The sequence below is a fragment of the Phocoena phocoena genome, chromosome 3 (assembly GCF_963924675.1).
Source record: "Phocoena phocoena chromosome 3, mPhoPho1.1, whole genome shotgun sequence".
Lineage (NCBI taxonomy): Eukaryota > Metazoa > Chordata > Mammalia > Artiodactyla > Phocoenidae > Phocoena > Phocoena phocoena.
Genome location: NC_089221.1, coordinates 40660077 through 40674397, shown reverse-complemented (window position 1 = coordinate 40674397; position 14321 = coordinate 40660077). Strand labels below are relative to the sequence as shown.

The window sequence follows — 14321 nt, the reverse complement described above, 5'->3', positions numbered from 1 at the left end:
GAAATGCAAATCAAAACATCAATGAGATACTACTTCACACCCACCAGGATGGCTATAATAAAAAGACAGGTAGCAACAATGTGGAGAAATTGGAATCCTCATACATTGTTGGCAGGAATGTAAAATGGTACAGCCACTTTGGAAAACAGTTTTGCAGTTCCCCAAAATGTTACATTAGTTACCATATAACTCAGCAATTCCACCCCTAGGTTTATATCCAAGAGAATAGAAAACGTGTGTCCATACCAAACCTATACACAAATATCCATAGAAATATTATTATAGCAGCAAAAAAGTGGAAAAAACCCAAATGCCCATCAACTGATAAATGAATAAAATTTGATATATTCATACAATGGAATATTGTTTGGAAATTTAAAAAAATGAATTACTGATAAATAGATGAAACTTGAAAACATTATGCTAAGTGAAAGAAGCCAGTCAGCCCGTCACAAAAGACCACATATTGTATGATTCCATTTATATGAAATGTCAGAACAGGCAAATCCACAGAGAAAGAAAGTAGATTAGTGGTTGCCTGGGATTGATGGAGGGGTTATCGAGGAAATAAACAGCAGTAACTAGTGATGCATACAGGGTATCTTTGTGGGGTATGAAAATGTTATAGGATCCATTGTGGTGATGGTACACAATTCACAATTTGGTGAATATACTAAAACCCACTGAACTTTAAATGAGTGAATTTTGTGGTATGTGAATTATATCTCAGTGAGGTTATTATTTTAAGAAAAGAGAAATGGAAGTAGAGTTTCTAAAATTCTAAACCAACTGGTTTGAAAGATTCTTTTTCCTACAGTAGAAAAGCCTACTACATAGGCGACACTAATACCAGAATTTCCCAGCTCCATTTATCGTATAAGCTGTAGAGTAAAAATTCTTAATTTTGTCCTGGTGTCTGAGTTTGACCCATGCCACAATTGCCTTTTGATTTCAAGATCTCACAATTTTGAATTCAGTCTTGTTCATCTATGTCATCCTAAACTACCACTAGAAGGATTTATATATTTGGCTTTGAGCAGATTACTTTTCATATCCAATTGCCACATGTATTTTCTATAATCTGCTTACCATTTCTCCTCTTCTTAGGAAAGGATATCCAACCTTACACGTGATATTATGATTGGATTCACAACTGTCTTTTTGGATAGCCTAGGAAGAGAAAGTAAACAGAATTAGAGCAGACACGCAGGTGAAATACTTCACCTTGATGGTCTAGAATTTTCCCAGCTGAGCCTTAGACTGCTTTGCTAGGATTTGTTTCTCCGTATAGTTGTGAGAGTCACAGCATTCTGGGATCACTTGTCCCACAGCCCAGGGAAATGTGAAAACATCACTTCGGTTAAGGATGGCTGTAGGATGAAGTGCATCACACCAGCCTGTCTAGATCTTCCACTGAAAAATGGGAGTACTAACAGCATCTACCTCACGGCGTGAATAGGTGGCTGCACAAAATAACCCACGCATACTGGACCGACATATGGAAGCCCACAGTGAATGGTCGTCACTGGAGGAGTGGGTAAGAGCTTGAGTTCTGACCTGGAAACACCAGGATTTAAACTCTGATTCTACCACTGTTAGCTTTATCCTTGTCGGGACTCCTCAATTCTCTGGGCCTGATTTTCTGTCAAGTGGGGTTAGTCGAACTCTATCTCATCAAATTGAAAATGACCTTGAATATGAGACTCACCAGTATTTTACATACCAATAAGAAGGAAACAATAATGCTGCCTGTTAAATTAACACAGCAATTGTAAAATGCAATTACAGAAATGTTAAATTGTGAAAAAAGGGGTTTATCTTAGAATCTCTGTAGTATAATAATAGTACAAAGGAATTAATGAGAGTTAAATAACTATGAATAAGTAGAACTTGTAGAACAGTTTCTGACACATAATATGACTCAAGAAAAGACTGCTATTATTATTATTACTATTGTTGTCATTAGTAGGAGGAGAAGAGAGGTCTTGTTGATTTCATAGCTCTGCCTCTCTGCCAAGGCCATGAAGTCATTTGAAGAAGGTACAATGATATTTAATATAGTCCTCTTTTCTGAGAAGAATTCAGTGGTAATACTTTCCCAGCATCAATTTGCACATTTGGATTTTTAATTAACATTCTTTTCTGAATCTAAAATAGGTGGTAGTATAGGATGGATAAACAAGGTCCCACTGTATAGCACAGGGTATTCAATATCCTGTGAGAAACCATAATGGAAAAGAATATGAAAAAGAATATGTATATATATGTGTATAACTGAGTCACTTTGCTGTACATAAGAAATTAACACAATATTGTAAATCAACAATACTTCAATAAAATAAAAAAAACTATAAAGAACTTAGAATAGTACATATCAGTAATAAATGTTTATTATTATAAAATAAAATAGGTGGTAGTAATATAGAACATTTTTAAAGCCTATCTTAGTATCATGTCCCTAAGTGATATCCTAATAAATGGAGAGAAATGTCAGCGAAAATCTGAATTTATAGAAACTAGACAATTAAAGTGTTTAATATTGTATATAATAAGTATATTTGCTTTTAATATGAATTATATATATTACTAACTCATATATACTGAATTTTAATTCAGTATATTCATTCAGAGATCAGAATTAAAAGCAAAGTTCAAATTTGGAAGTATTAATTAATCCTGATAGAGCATCTTATGCAGCTGTATGTTATTGCCAAAATAATAAAAAACTTCTGGGGAATTCCCTGGTGGTCCAGTGGTTAGGACCTGGCACTTTCACTGCCAGGGGCCTGGGTTCGATCACTGGTCAGGGAAGTAAGATCCTGCAAGCTGCGTGGCATGGTCAAAAAAAACAAAACAAAACAAAAACTAAAACAACCTTCTGTCATGACAATGAGACATAATCATTTAATACAACTCTCTTGCCAGTTTAAGGATTGTGTATAGAAAAAGTAGGGAATGGTATCGATTTTTTTGCGTGTAAATATTTTGTTATCATTCAGCACGTGTATTACTCCTTCTCTGCCCTTCTGTTAAACTTTTGACTTTGAGTGTTCTGTTTATTTTTTTTCTTGACTCAAGTCTCAATTTCAGTGGTGTAAGGTTTCTGTGAAGCATAAAGTTTTTTTTTTTTTTTTTTTTTTTCTGTACGTGGGCCTCTCACTGCTGTGGTCTCTCTCGTTGTGGAGCACAGGCTCCGGACGCGCAGGCTCAGCGGCCATGGCTCACGGGCCCAGCCGCTCTGCGGCATGTGGGATCCTCCCAGACCGGGGCATGAACCCGTGTTCCCTGCATCGGCAGGCGGACTCTCAACCATTGCGCCACCAGCGAAGCCCATGCATAAAGTTTTGGTATATCAGAGATCCTCTCCTCATACTGAATCCAAGAAGAGTCGTAGAGCTCTAAAGAACTATATCCAGAAAAAGCTTTTAAAAAAATCTTAGTCCTTTCACCATCAGTGAGTACTAATTTTGTACAAAATGCTTTCTATTCTAAAATCAATGTAATAAAAATTTACCTCAGTAGTATGAAAAGTAGGTTCAACGTGTGAGTATTACAAGAATAAATAAATGTAAAACTAAAAGTTTACCTCAATTCCTGAAAAAATTAGATTTGGAGAATAATTCACTATGGTTCTGGTGTTATAGGCACTGTCCTCTTTATTTTTGACTGTGAGGCTAACATTGAACTTATCATTGTGGGACCTGACAATAAGCAGGCCCTTTTCTGTGGTGGAGACATCCAGGGTGAGGTCCGAGATACATTTTTCCTTGTTTCCACAATCTTTGGCAAAGGGAATCTGAAATGTTCACAGAAAAACATTTTTCAAACTTTAGCTAGGCATTACTGAAAATTACCTATGAACTTGCATAAAAGAAATGACATACTGCCGAAAGAAGAAAATCATAAAGAGAATAGATTTCACTGCAGAAATCATAAGGAATTTTTACAGTTGTTCCTATAATTGATAGGGGAAAATTATAACCTTTACTTTTGGTTATAAATTCTTCCATTCCTTTAAGGAATGCACAGTTTTCACAGATGTTTTTCAATGGTTTTCGTCTGCCAGAGTAGAACAGTTTCAAAGAAATAAGTCAAGTACTCTACAATCCAAAGTTATGAGAGAACACTGTAACACCCACCTCTGATTATGAGATTTTCTATCTAAAAGAATCAAATACTTAGGATCATAATAGCCTCAGTCAAGAGGGTAGAAAATGAGCAAGCCACATAACTGGGAGCTTCCCTTGACTCCTCTTCTTCATTAAGCCCTTCCCCTTATCTAATCCATCACCAAGAACAGTCCATTCTACCGCTGTTCTAAATATTTCCCACAGCTCTCCTTGCCTCTCCATTTCCACCACCACCTCTAGTCCCACACCCGCTCTTGATTCCCTCCAATCATTCTCCACTGCACAGCTGAAGTAATCCTTAAAAAAAAAAAATCCAGTGCTATCAGTGAACCAATTAAAACCAACAATGGCATTCTACGGCTCCTCAAAAACATTTAAAATCTGTGCAGTGGCACAAAGTCCTGGTGATCTGGCTCCTGCTTGTGCCTCCTGCCTCATCCCACATGACCTTCTGCCCTTGCTCTTCAGCTTCAGCCATGCTAGTGATTTTAGTTTAGTTCCTTTTATGCCTCAGAACCTTTGCACATATCCCTGTGCTTGGACCACTGCTCTTCCACTTCCTAGGCTTCAGGTCTCAAATGCAATGTCATAAGTTCCAGGGAGCGGCCCTGAAACACTTCAGTCTAGCAGAAGATCCCGTTGAGCTCTGGAAGTTCTCCAGAGCATGTGCTTTAATTACTACCTAATACCTATTTCCTAGGTTAGACTGTAAGCTCTGATGTCTGGTACATATTAGACACTCAATAAATATATTTGGAAGGGAGAAGGGAAAGCAGAAGATAGGTGCGGGGGAAAGCTAATTCTCCACCACTAGTGATTCCTCCATTGGTGCCACACTTGTGATCCCATCCTTTTACCCACTCACTCACTCTTTCTCAGGGGTGGGACAGTAGACTCTGTGAATTTGGAAGCAAAAACTAGGTGAACACAGCTCAGTCCCTTCCTGTCTCTTCTGCTCTTGGGGCGGTGGTGAGCTCATGGGAAGCATACATCTACGTTTCCATTCTGCAAGTTTTACAAGGTGGGCCCCCGGAAAGGCCCGAGATTGCTGGCCTGAGATTACTGAGCACTGCTAATGACCTATTTGGTTACCTGTGGTCTATGCCTGGCTCCGTAGGAGGACACCCATTATACCCAAACCATGCCCTGCAACCCAGTGTTCATCAGTAATAAAGGGGAGTTCCAACTGGCCAACCCATGTCTTTCTTTTGATTGGTCCTAAATTTAGGGGTGATAAAAATAGGTGTCATTTATAAGTTCCCTTAAACTCCAACAGTAGGAAGTTAGAAGAATTGGGAAAAGTCTAGAAGAGTCTAATTCTTTTTTTTTTTTTTTTTTTTTTTTTTTTTGCGGTATGCAGGCCTCTCACTGCTATGGCCTCTCCCGTTGCAGAGCACAGGCTCCGGATGCGCAGGCTCAGTGGCCATGGCTCACGGGCCCAGCCGCTCCGCGGCATGTGGGATCTTCCCGGACCGGGGCATGAACACGTGTCCCCTGCATCGGCAGGTGGACTCTCAACCACTGCGCCACCAGGGAAGCCCTAATTCTTTTTTTTTTTTTAATAATATAATTGATTTAGGCTTCTGTGTATACATCTGTTTATGTGTTTCAGTTTTTTTCCCCAATATATCCACAAATAAGTATTCTGAATTTTAAAAAATCTGACTCACATATTCATGTACTGAATTTGGTAAAGAATCATCAAGAACGGGCCCATTTTCTGGATCAGTAAGATTAAAATCCAAAGTTATTCTCACAGAGTCCCGAAAGTCATGCTTGTCCTAGAGGTGAAAACATAAAATATGTTATCGGCATCATATTAATTGGATGTTCTGATCTTGTCATGGCTTCCTTCTTCTGCCCTGTGGGCCAGGCTCACTGGACATTCTTGTGTACCTGATCTGACATATGACCTGATCAGGCTTATGCTTCACTGGAGAGAGACTGCCCTTCTACCTTGACAAGGGACGCTGCTAGAACGAATGCAGAGGCTTCCTATTGCGACCAGTTGACTCATGTCCAGCTTCTCAGATGGGCCTGCTGGAATGATGGATAGGTCGTACTTGGCCATGTCAGGATGTACCCCTCAAAGCTACTTACATAATAATATCCTTTCTCTTGAGACCTCGAGCTAAAAATCACTGTGTAATACTTATAGGAAAGTCTTCCAACTTCAAGGGAGCAACCCTTCTTTAAATTGAGTTGCATTTCATTAATATAATATATACCTTGAGTTGTAAGAATTTTATATGTGAAATGATATGAAAATAATATGGATGTGATGAACATTGTTTATACTATCATCGACGGCCATCATTCATGACATATCCAGAATTATGAGCTTTATACACATTATTGAGAATTATTTCAACAATCCTCCAAGATGCATACTAATTACAGTCTTTATTTTACGGATAGAAAACTGAGTCTCTAAGAGACTAAACCACTTTGTCAAAATTACTCAGAAAGTGAGGAAGCTGGGATACAAATTCCATCCTGGCTGACTCCAGAACAAATGTTAAAGTATCCATTAAAATACAGAAGAATTTTGGAAATTTTGAAACTAGTTCATTCCTTTTAATCCCAGTGCCTAGATATAGCTAGATACTAAATTTTTGGAGAAACATATACTACAGTGCTTTTTTAGCAGGTTGGAGGCACTGCCAAATCTGGTTTCATGGCTTTTCAAATCTTATCCCAGTTCTAACTCCTAAATGTTCAATTCTGATGAAACAAATTTTAAAAAACCCTCCATTTTTATTTTTCTAATCATAAATTGACTTCAATGTTGACCAAATAAGCTTATTTTGACATATGTCATGGGGAATATTGACTTGAAAATCACTGAGGAAGAGTAAACATGGCACACCAGCACGCATGTCTTCTGTCACTTTCCTGCCCCTGACTACAATATTTTCAAAATATGGAAGATGAATGCATCAAGAATACAGAAATAAGTCAGAGGGGGGGCAAACAGGCCTATTTCATTTAAAATTCTAAGATCATGTTCAAGTCTCTAAGTCTCAATCTCCATTAACAAAATCAGTGTTTTCTCAGTACATCCATTCTTCTTTTCTTCTTCTTTAGTGTCATGTACCTTTTAAGAAAATGTTTAAGAAACTCCTGTCCCACATACACAGTGACCCGATAAAATACATTTAAAATGGTTCAAACTGGCTTATCAGCCATCTCTAGAGGTTCATCATTTGCTTCCCAAGGCTCCCTCATCCACCAAAACAGGGACAGGTAGCACAAAGTCTACAGATGATAGAAAATACCTGATCTTTTTCCTTTAATCTAAAGTCAAAGAGTGAAACACATAGTTCAGTGGACAAGAACAGACCCTGGAATGCATATGGCCCAACAGTTTCCCCTCAGGGCATTTAAGCACTTCTGACGGACAAGGCCCACAAAAGTTCAACGAGTTAGATTCTAACTTGTTGTTAAAGTTCAAGTTGAAAGAAAGAAAGAAAGAAAGAATGAATGAAATGAATAAATGAATGAAATACAAGGTCTCTATCAACTGGTGTACTGTGCCTTTTGATGTTCCATAATGTATGGATATTTGATAGCATACACAGGGAAGATGAAAGATAGTTTTATGAAATGTATTTGGAAATTAGAAAATCAGACCTGTGATTTTCTGATAAAAGTGAACAAAATTTAATTCATGATTTGCACTTTGAAATAAAAGTAAGATTGACTGACTTGAAATAAGACATCTATACTTTATTTTTGATTTGGAACAAGGCAGCTATTATATATGATTTACTTGCCAACATGTAGAAGGAATGCTTAGTGCATTCTGATTCTCGAACTGTGATGTTTCTTTGAATCTTCCTCTCTTGAGTTCCAGAGAAAAAACTCCGTGATATCTGTCTTAGAGAATCTAGTGTGATACGGTATTGCATATCTATAAAAATAAAAGAAGAATAATTGACAGATATGTTCATTTCAGGTCATTTTCATATGATCCAGTTCATTAAATTAACATTACAGAAAAATCTCTTGGGCAATCAGTCGACAAAAGTTCTCTGTTATTCAGCATATCCATACTACTGTAATACAATGTATTTGCAGTCATGAAGATAACCTTGAGGAACTCTATAGAACTGCTTTCTGAGTTCACAAGGCTTTTAATGTTTAATTACGCTTATTTTAAAATGTATATGTATGTTTACACACACACACACACACACACCCCTACATACCACCTAATTTCTTGTCCATGCCTATGTTTACTGGGTTTTCACTTAATTTTTTTCTTTTTTTTAGTGTAGAAATGTTGGATCCCTGATTGGAATATTTGTTATGTTGTATTTCAATGGAGAAAAAAATACATTAGTGACATTTTAACCTATTTTATAAAAAATGTCATTTTAGACTATGTTCAAAGGATATAATAATATAAGCCTAATAAATAAGTTTAACAAAATAAGCATACCACAATGAGCAAAACAAGTTAAACCTTATACTTTCTATGAAGGCAACAATCTTTCTTACTTGATTGCTTAATTACTACACAAAAATAAGACAAATAATGTTGCATATGAAAACGTTAATTGTTATTTTACATTCCTATACCTCATTTATCTTCCAGTCAGAGGTCCACTGCAGATCATAAATATGCACATGTAGAAAAAATTTAGAAAAATAGATTTTAAGGATTAGGGGTTTTTCTCATTCTACTTGTATTTGGTTTACAGAGTAAATTACTCTTCGGCAGCCAATGGCCTTCATAGTTTTGACTCCAACATGTTTCAATATCATTAAAAACCGCTTTAGAAATTGTAGAGTGCAGGAAAAAGGGGGATACCCAGGCTGACGTGATGTGCCTGAGAACATACGTGGAATCTGTCTGACACTCAAAAACCAGGGTCACCTCCTGACTGGAGCAAAGGAATCTCAGGAAGGTAGGGTGGCTGGCCAGTCAGGTCCTTACTGGAGAGAGCCCAGTTTCCAACTCTGCCTCTCAACTGGTGTCTCTGTCTTTCTCTCTCTTTAGCACTTGACTGTTCAGAGTCAATAGGAGAGCCAGAGGGGAAACATGGAATCCAGCTGTGGAAGGCCACCAAATATAAGCATGTAGTTTCTGCTCCAGAATTTACTGGGTTCCATAACCTATTCTTTCTGCAATAGAATTTTTTTCAAGGTTCAACCCGTTTGCAGGGGCAAAGGTGATGTGCAGATTCCTATCATCGAGGGAAATAAAAAAAATATCTCACTTAATTTCATCATGCAGGAGCAAATACATTGTCCTCCTGCCCCAAAGTGCTTCTGTATATACGACACTTACCAGCTTCGTAAACCCTGTCTTCTTTGGACTTCAATTTCACATCAAAACACACTGTGGCATTTATGCATACTGTTTCCTTTCCCTCCACGCGGCAGTTTTTCTTTTGAATATTCACTTTATTGGGTTCAAAATTCATGGTCACTTTAACTACAGCCACATCTCGGGACCTGCAAACACATAAGCCATGGTGATGACTCACACATTTTTACATTTAATGCATGCCATCATTTTGGGAGTGCAAAGTGAGTGCATCCAAGAGGATTCTTCTTTGTATACAGTATGGGTTCTCAGGACTCCTTTCTCTCTTGAATCTTTGATATAGAAGAAATTGTAATTGATGTTCTGAAGGCACCCAGGTTATTCTGGAACCATGTTAGGCTTTGGTTTCTGAAGGGTAGCAGAATATGCAACCCTAAAATATGGCTATAGGAGTTTAGGACAGGCCACCCCCAAACATGCCGCTTTGGTATATTGATTTTGAGCTGCAGGCACTTAAAACACAAAAAATGCAGGGAGAGGCTTTCTCTGAACTCTGCTTACCTGCTTAAAGACAGATCCTCCAAAAGAAACTCAGTTGTCATAAATCTCTACCCAGGAGTTTCATCAACCAGGGAAAATTGACTCATTACAAGAGAGGAGGTTGCAGTGGACACCACACCCAGACAAACTTTGTTGCAAACCATCTTACCTCCCATCTATTCTCCTGAGGGCCTATTCATCTTTCCTAAAAAAATCATTTACTCTCCCCTGAGGCCTACAGCCCCGTCCCCTTTCCCTATTAAGATGATTTTTAAGTGTGAATGTTAAGCTACCTGGGGAAGCTATTCATTTTTCCCTGGGATCTCCCATGTATACATGAGGTATACGTGTTAATAAACTTCTGCGTTTTTTTTTTATTTGTCTTCTTTTACTACAGTCATCTCAGCCAACAACTCAGAAGGGTAAAGGCAAAATTATTTTTCATCCCCTACAATTTATAGGCCGAAGACCCATATTGCCCATGATAGAAAAGAGATAAAACCAAGCAACCAGGTGCAACCTTAGAGCCAAAACCATATTTTCGGCACTTTTGAGTTTGCTCCCAATCTGGAAAGAGTCCAGAGGCCCCTGGACATCGTTTCTGCACTATTAATACTTGTCTGTTCTTCTTGTAGGTTCAGCCTTGTCCCTGTTTCTGAGAAGGAGAAGCAGAATAGCATTTGAAGCGCTGTGCTAGGCACACATACTATTTATTATTCATTTAAATTTTAAATTAACTTTCATAACAAGACATGATATTATCTCTCTTTCATATGTGAGATAACTGAGGCTCTGAGAGATCAAGTATATTTTATCCAAGGTCAAAAGCTGTTCAGAGGGCAAAATTGGGATTTTAAACCCAGTCTTTTTAGTTCCAAAGCCCAGTGATTTCCAGTAATCTGAAGTGAGAGCAGAGTAATACAAAATTAGGCAGAGTATACGGAGCTTGATGCTAATGCCTTAGAATAAAGCCAGCATAATTGTTGAACACCGTTATCTGGTTTCTGCCTTGTAACCAGACTGGCTCTTTAGAGCTAGGTATCTTGTGAATACATAGGTCCCTGCTTATGCTTTTGCGTTTGAAAAGAAAAATTATAGTTATTTTTCTTTTAAAACAATTTACACATAGAAAATATGAAAATATAGTAAAGGAAACAAAGAAAATACAAATCAGTTGTAATTCTATCATTCAACAATAATCACCATTCATATACATATATATGTACATCTGTATAGAGAGAGACGCATACACACACATACATGCATAAGTATACACACACACACACACATACACACACACTGGCCCATATACATATACAAGCATAAGTACTTTAAAAACATAACATAATAAACAACCTTCCAATATTTCTATTTTTCTGAGAACATTATTGTTAATGGCAGTACACGATTCCAACATATGCATGAACCATAATCTAGTTACTCAAAGCTCTCTTACTGGATATTTATCTTACCTTCTTCAAAAAAATATCTATAACCTACAGCACTGTGATTACTCTAAAGACCATACATCTTTAACCATAGACTATATCTTCAAAAAATTATTAGGAGGTAAAATTAAAAAGTATGAACATTTTAAGGCTTTTTAACACTTCAGTGACAAATGCCTGCTAATGCGTTTTAACCAGTTTACTGTTTCACCAGCAACGAATGAGTGAATGAGCGTGTCTAGTTTCCTGCTTGGAAGTTTGGATCCTCTGGGCATGAGGCTGCCTTGACCACTCCCCAACCCACATCTCGTCTCTGCCCCATGCAGATCTTTACAGCGTCTGTGGCTCAGTCTACCCACAGGATGGGGTTCTCCCATCTGCTCCTGGATGTCCCTGACTGCTGGGTGGGCCTACGTTTGTCACCTGTCATCCATATTTACTCTCAATACCTCCTTCAGCATTGAAAATCTTGGTCTTCACGCTGCAGTATACTGGTTTAGTCCATTTTGCTGGGCAACAACAGGGACCCAAGTCTGTCATTCTGGCCCCTCGATGATAAAGCCTTGACTGGGGACAGGAAAGGCCAGAAACAAGTTTTCAGGGCTTTGTAAGAAGCCCTTGAGGCAAAACTGGAGAATAAAAATCGTCCTTAAAATGTATGTATATTTTTTGGGCTTCCCTGGTGGCGCAGTGGTTGAGAGTCCGCCTGCCGATGCAGGGGACACGGGTTTGTGCCCCGGTCCAGGAAGATCCCACATGCCGCAGAGCGGCTAGGCCCGTGAGCCATGGCCGCTGAGCCTGCGCATCCAGAGCCTGTGCTCTGCAACGGGAGAGGCCACAGCAGTGAGAGGCCCGCGTACCACAAAAAACAAAACAAAAAAAACTATGTATATTTTTTAATATACAGGGGTGAATACAATAAATATTCCTGGGTAAAGATTATCTTAATGAATTAATCCAGGATTAACAGTTCAAACAAAAACTAAATGTTCTCTTTGTTCCCGAAACTGGTGACTTCTGGTCTGGACCCTTGGTTTCGGGTGGGCTCCCCCGAAAGTCACAGCCATTGCTGCCCAGCATTCTCTCCTCCTAGGCATCACCTTTCAGCTTTCCTTTCCCTCTACTGTACAGTTAAAAATATTTTTTAAAAAACATAATGGTTACTCTGTATAGTTTAGTGTACAACTTTTACTTGACCATTAGTTCTTAAGGATTATCTTAAATTATGACAAAGTCATATTTTCCAGTCTCTATCTTCACCTCTTTCACAATTTTCTTTACTATCCTTCTACATAAAGTTTGGCAAAAGACTATCTGAATCGCACTAAACTAATGATTAATTTGAAAGAATCAACATGTGGACTTTCCATTGAGGCACATGGCATAAATATTTTTTTTATTTATTAAATCCTTCCTTTTATATGTCTTAACCAAGTTTGCAACATATTTCAAAATTATCACACAGATTTCTCGTTAAGGTTATTGACATGTTTTCGTCACATTTTTTTCAAATAGAACCTTTTTGAAATCATGTCTTATTAACTAGTTAAAGCTAGTTATTAATGCTATAAATTATTTTTATTAATAAGTTAATTGATTAATAAAATGGTATTGATGAATATACGTGACGATTGATGAGGATTTTACAGTTAACTGAAGTTAATTTGGGGATGCAGGCATTTTAAAGGCTGAGAAAAGATATTACTGTAGACGCTTCTGTGCTTGACCAACAATGTAAACATAATCAGACAGTGGTGCGCAAATGTCGTTCTATGTGTTAGGTAAATGAGGGAAAGTTTCTTGTTTATATACATCCTGTATGAGGCTCACTTTCCCCCTATGCTTCCCTACAAGCAGAATACTTATGTTAGTGACAATTACATAATAGATACCCCAATTAAGTGTTGATTCTATTTGTTCCTTTAATATGGTTTCTCTATTTTTAAGATTTATCAACTTCTCAGATTCCCAAACTGCATAATTTTTATCTGAATAATGGAGCACAAAGAGAAACAGACATTTGGTGTATAAATTCTAATCATACTCTGAGCTCTGGAACTGTTTGGAAAATATTATCATATTAATTGGATGTTATTCAAATACATACCAGAAGAGGGCAGCACCACCAAGGCCCCCAATAGTGACATCAGTCAGACCGTCACCATTTAAATCCATTTCTCCGTGGATAGACTGGCCAAAAAATTTCAGTGTCTCGCCATCTCCCCCTGATGGAATACGCTGTGAAAATCCCAGCAGAGAGTTTTTAATGTCAGAAGAGTCTCTTCAAAAACAGTTTCAAATAAATCTGAGAACTTGGATTGGTTAACAAAAAATTAAATTAGAGATCTTTTGGAAACCTGCCCAAGAGGCCCCTCATGTGGAGACAAGAGGAATTACTCAGATATTCCCAAAGGATATTCTTTTTATAGTGCAGACAAAATCATTTCAGGGTTATTGACACCAGGGAGAGGGGAAAATATATAACGTCATCTTGTCCAATCCTCAAGGAAAACATTATGAGTAATTGGCTCTACTTTCTAGTTCCTGTTCAATTCCATTACACAGAGATATTTAAAGGTGCTGTAAACACATCATACAAGCAAGAGGGGGAGTACAAAATTATCCTAGGGTCAGTTTGGGGTTCACTGAACTCTGAGGCTGGGTATAAATAATACATGCTATCAAATACATTTTTCAATATGCAATCTTTACTGTCTGTCAAAAGTGGTTCTGAAAGTCAAGAGCATAATAGACTCAATTTCATTCATACGTATCCACAACGTTGGGAAGGCACAATGAATATGGAGTTCTCGAAGACTGATCTGTGCACATTACCATACATAATATGTTTGACATCTGTACTTCCTGACTTAGCTTGGGTTCAAGCTGATAATATTTTAATAGAACCTGATGGCAGGGAAACCCGAC

At 37.8% G+C, this 14321-nt stretch overlaps 1 protein-coding gene across 1 annotated transcript in view; it reads right to left on the bottom strand.

Moving 5' to 3' along the window:
* The window catches only part of ITGA1 (integrin subunit alpha 1), a 105896-nt gene that overhangs the window by 22544 nt on the left and 69031 nt on the right, over positions 1 to 14321 (bottom strand). Inside the window, exons 15-20 of the mRNA XM_065873644.1 lie at positions 13501 to 13631; positions 9427 to 9593; positions 7907 to 8043; positions 5801 to 5911; positions 3587 to 3796; positions 1090 to 1170 (exon numbers count right to left, since the gene is read on the bottom strand). Of these exons, the coding sequence (XP_065729716.1) occupies positions 1090 to 1170; positions 3587 to 3796; positions 5801 to 5911; positions 7907 to 8043; positions 9427 to 9593; positions 13501 to 13631 (837 nt within the window). The remainder of the gene's footprint in view (positions 1 to 1089; positions 1171 to 3586; positions 3797 to 5800; positions 5912 to 7906; positions 8044 to 9426; positions 9594 to 13500; positions 13632 to 14321) is intronic.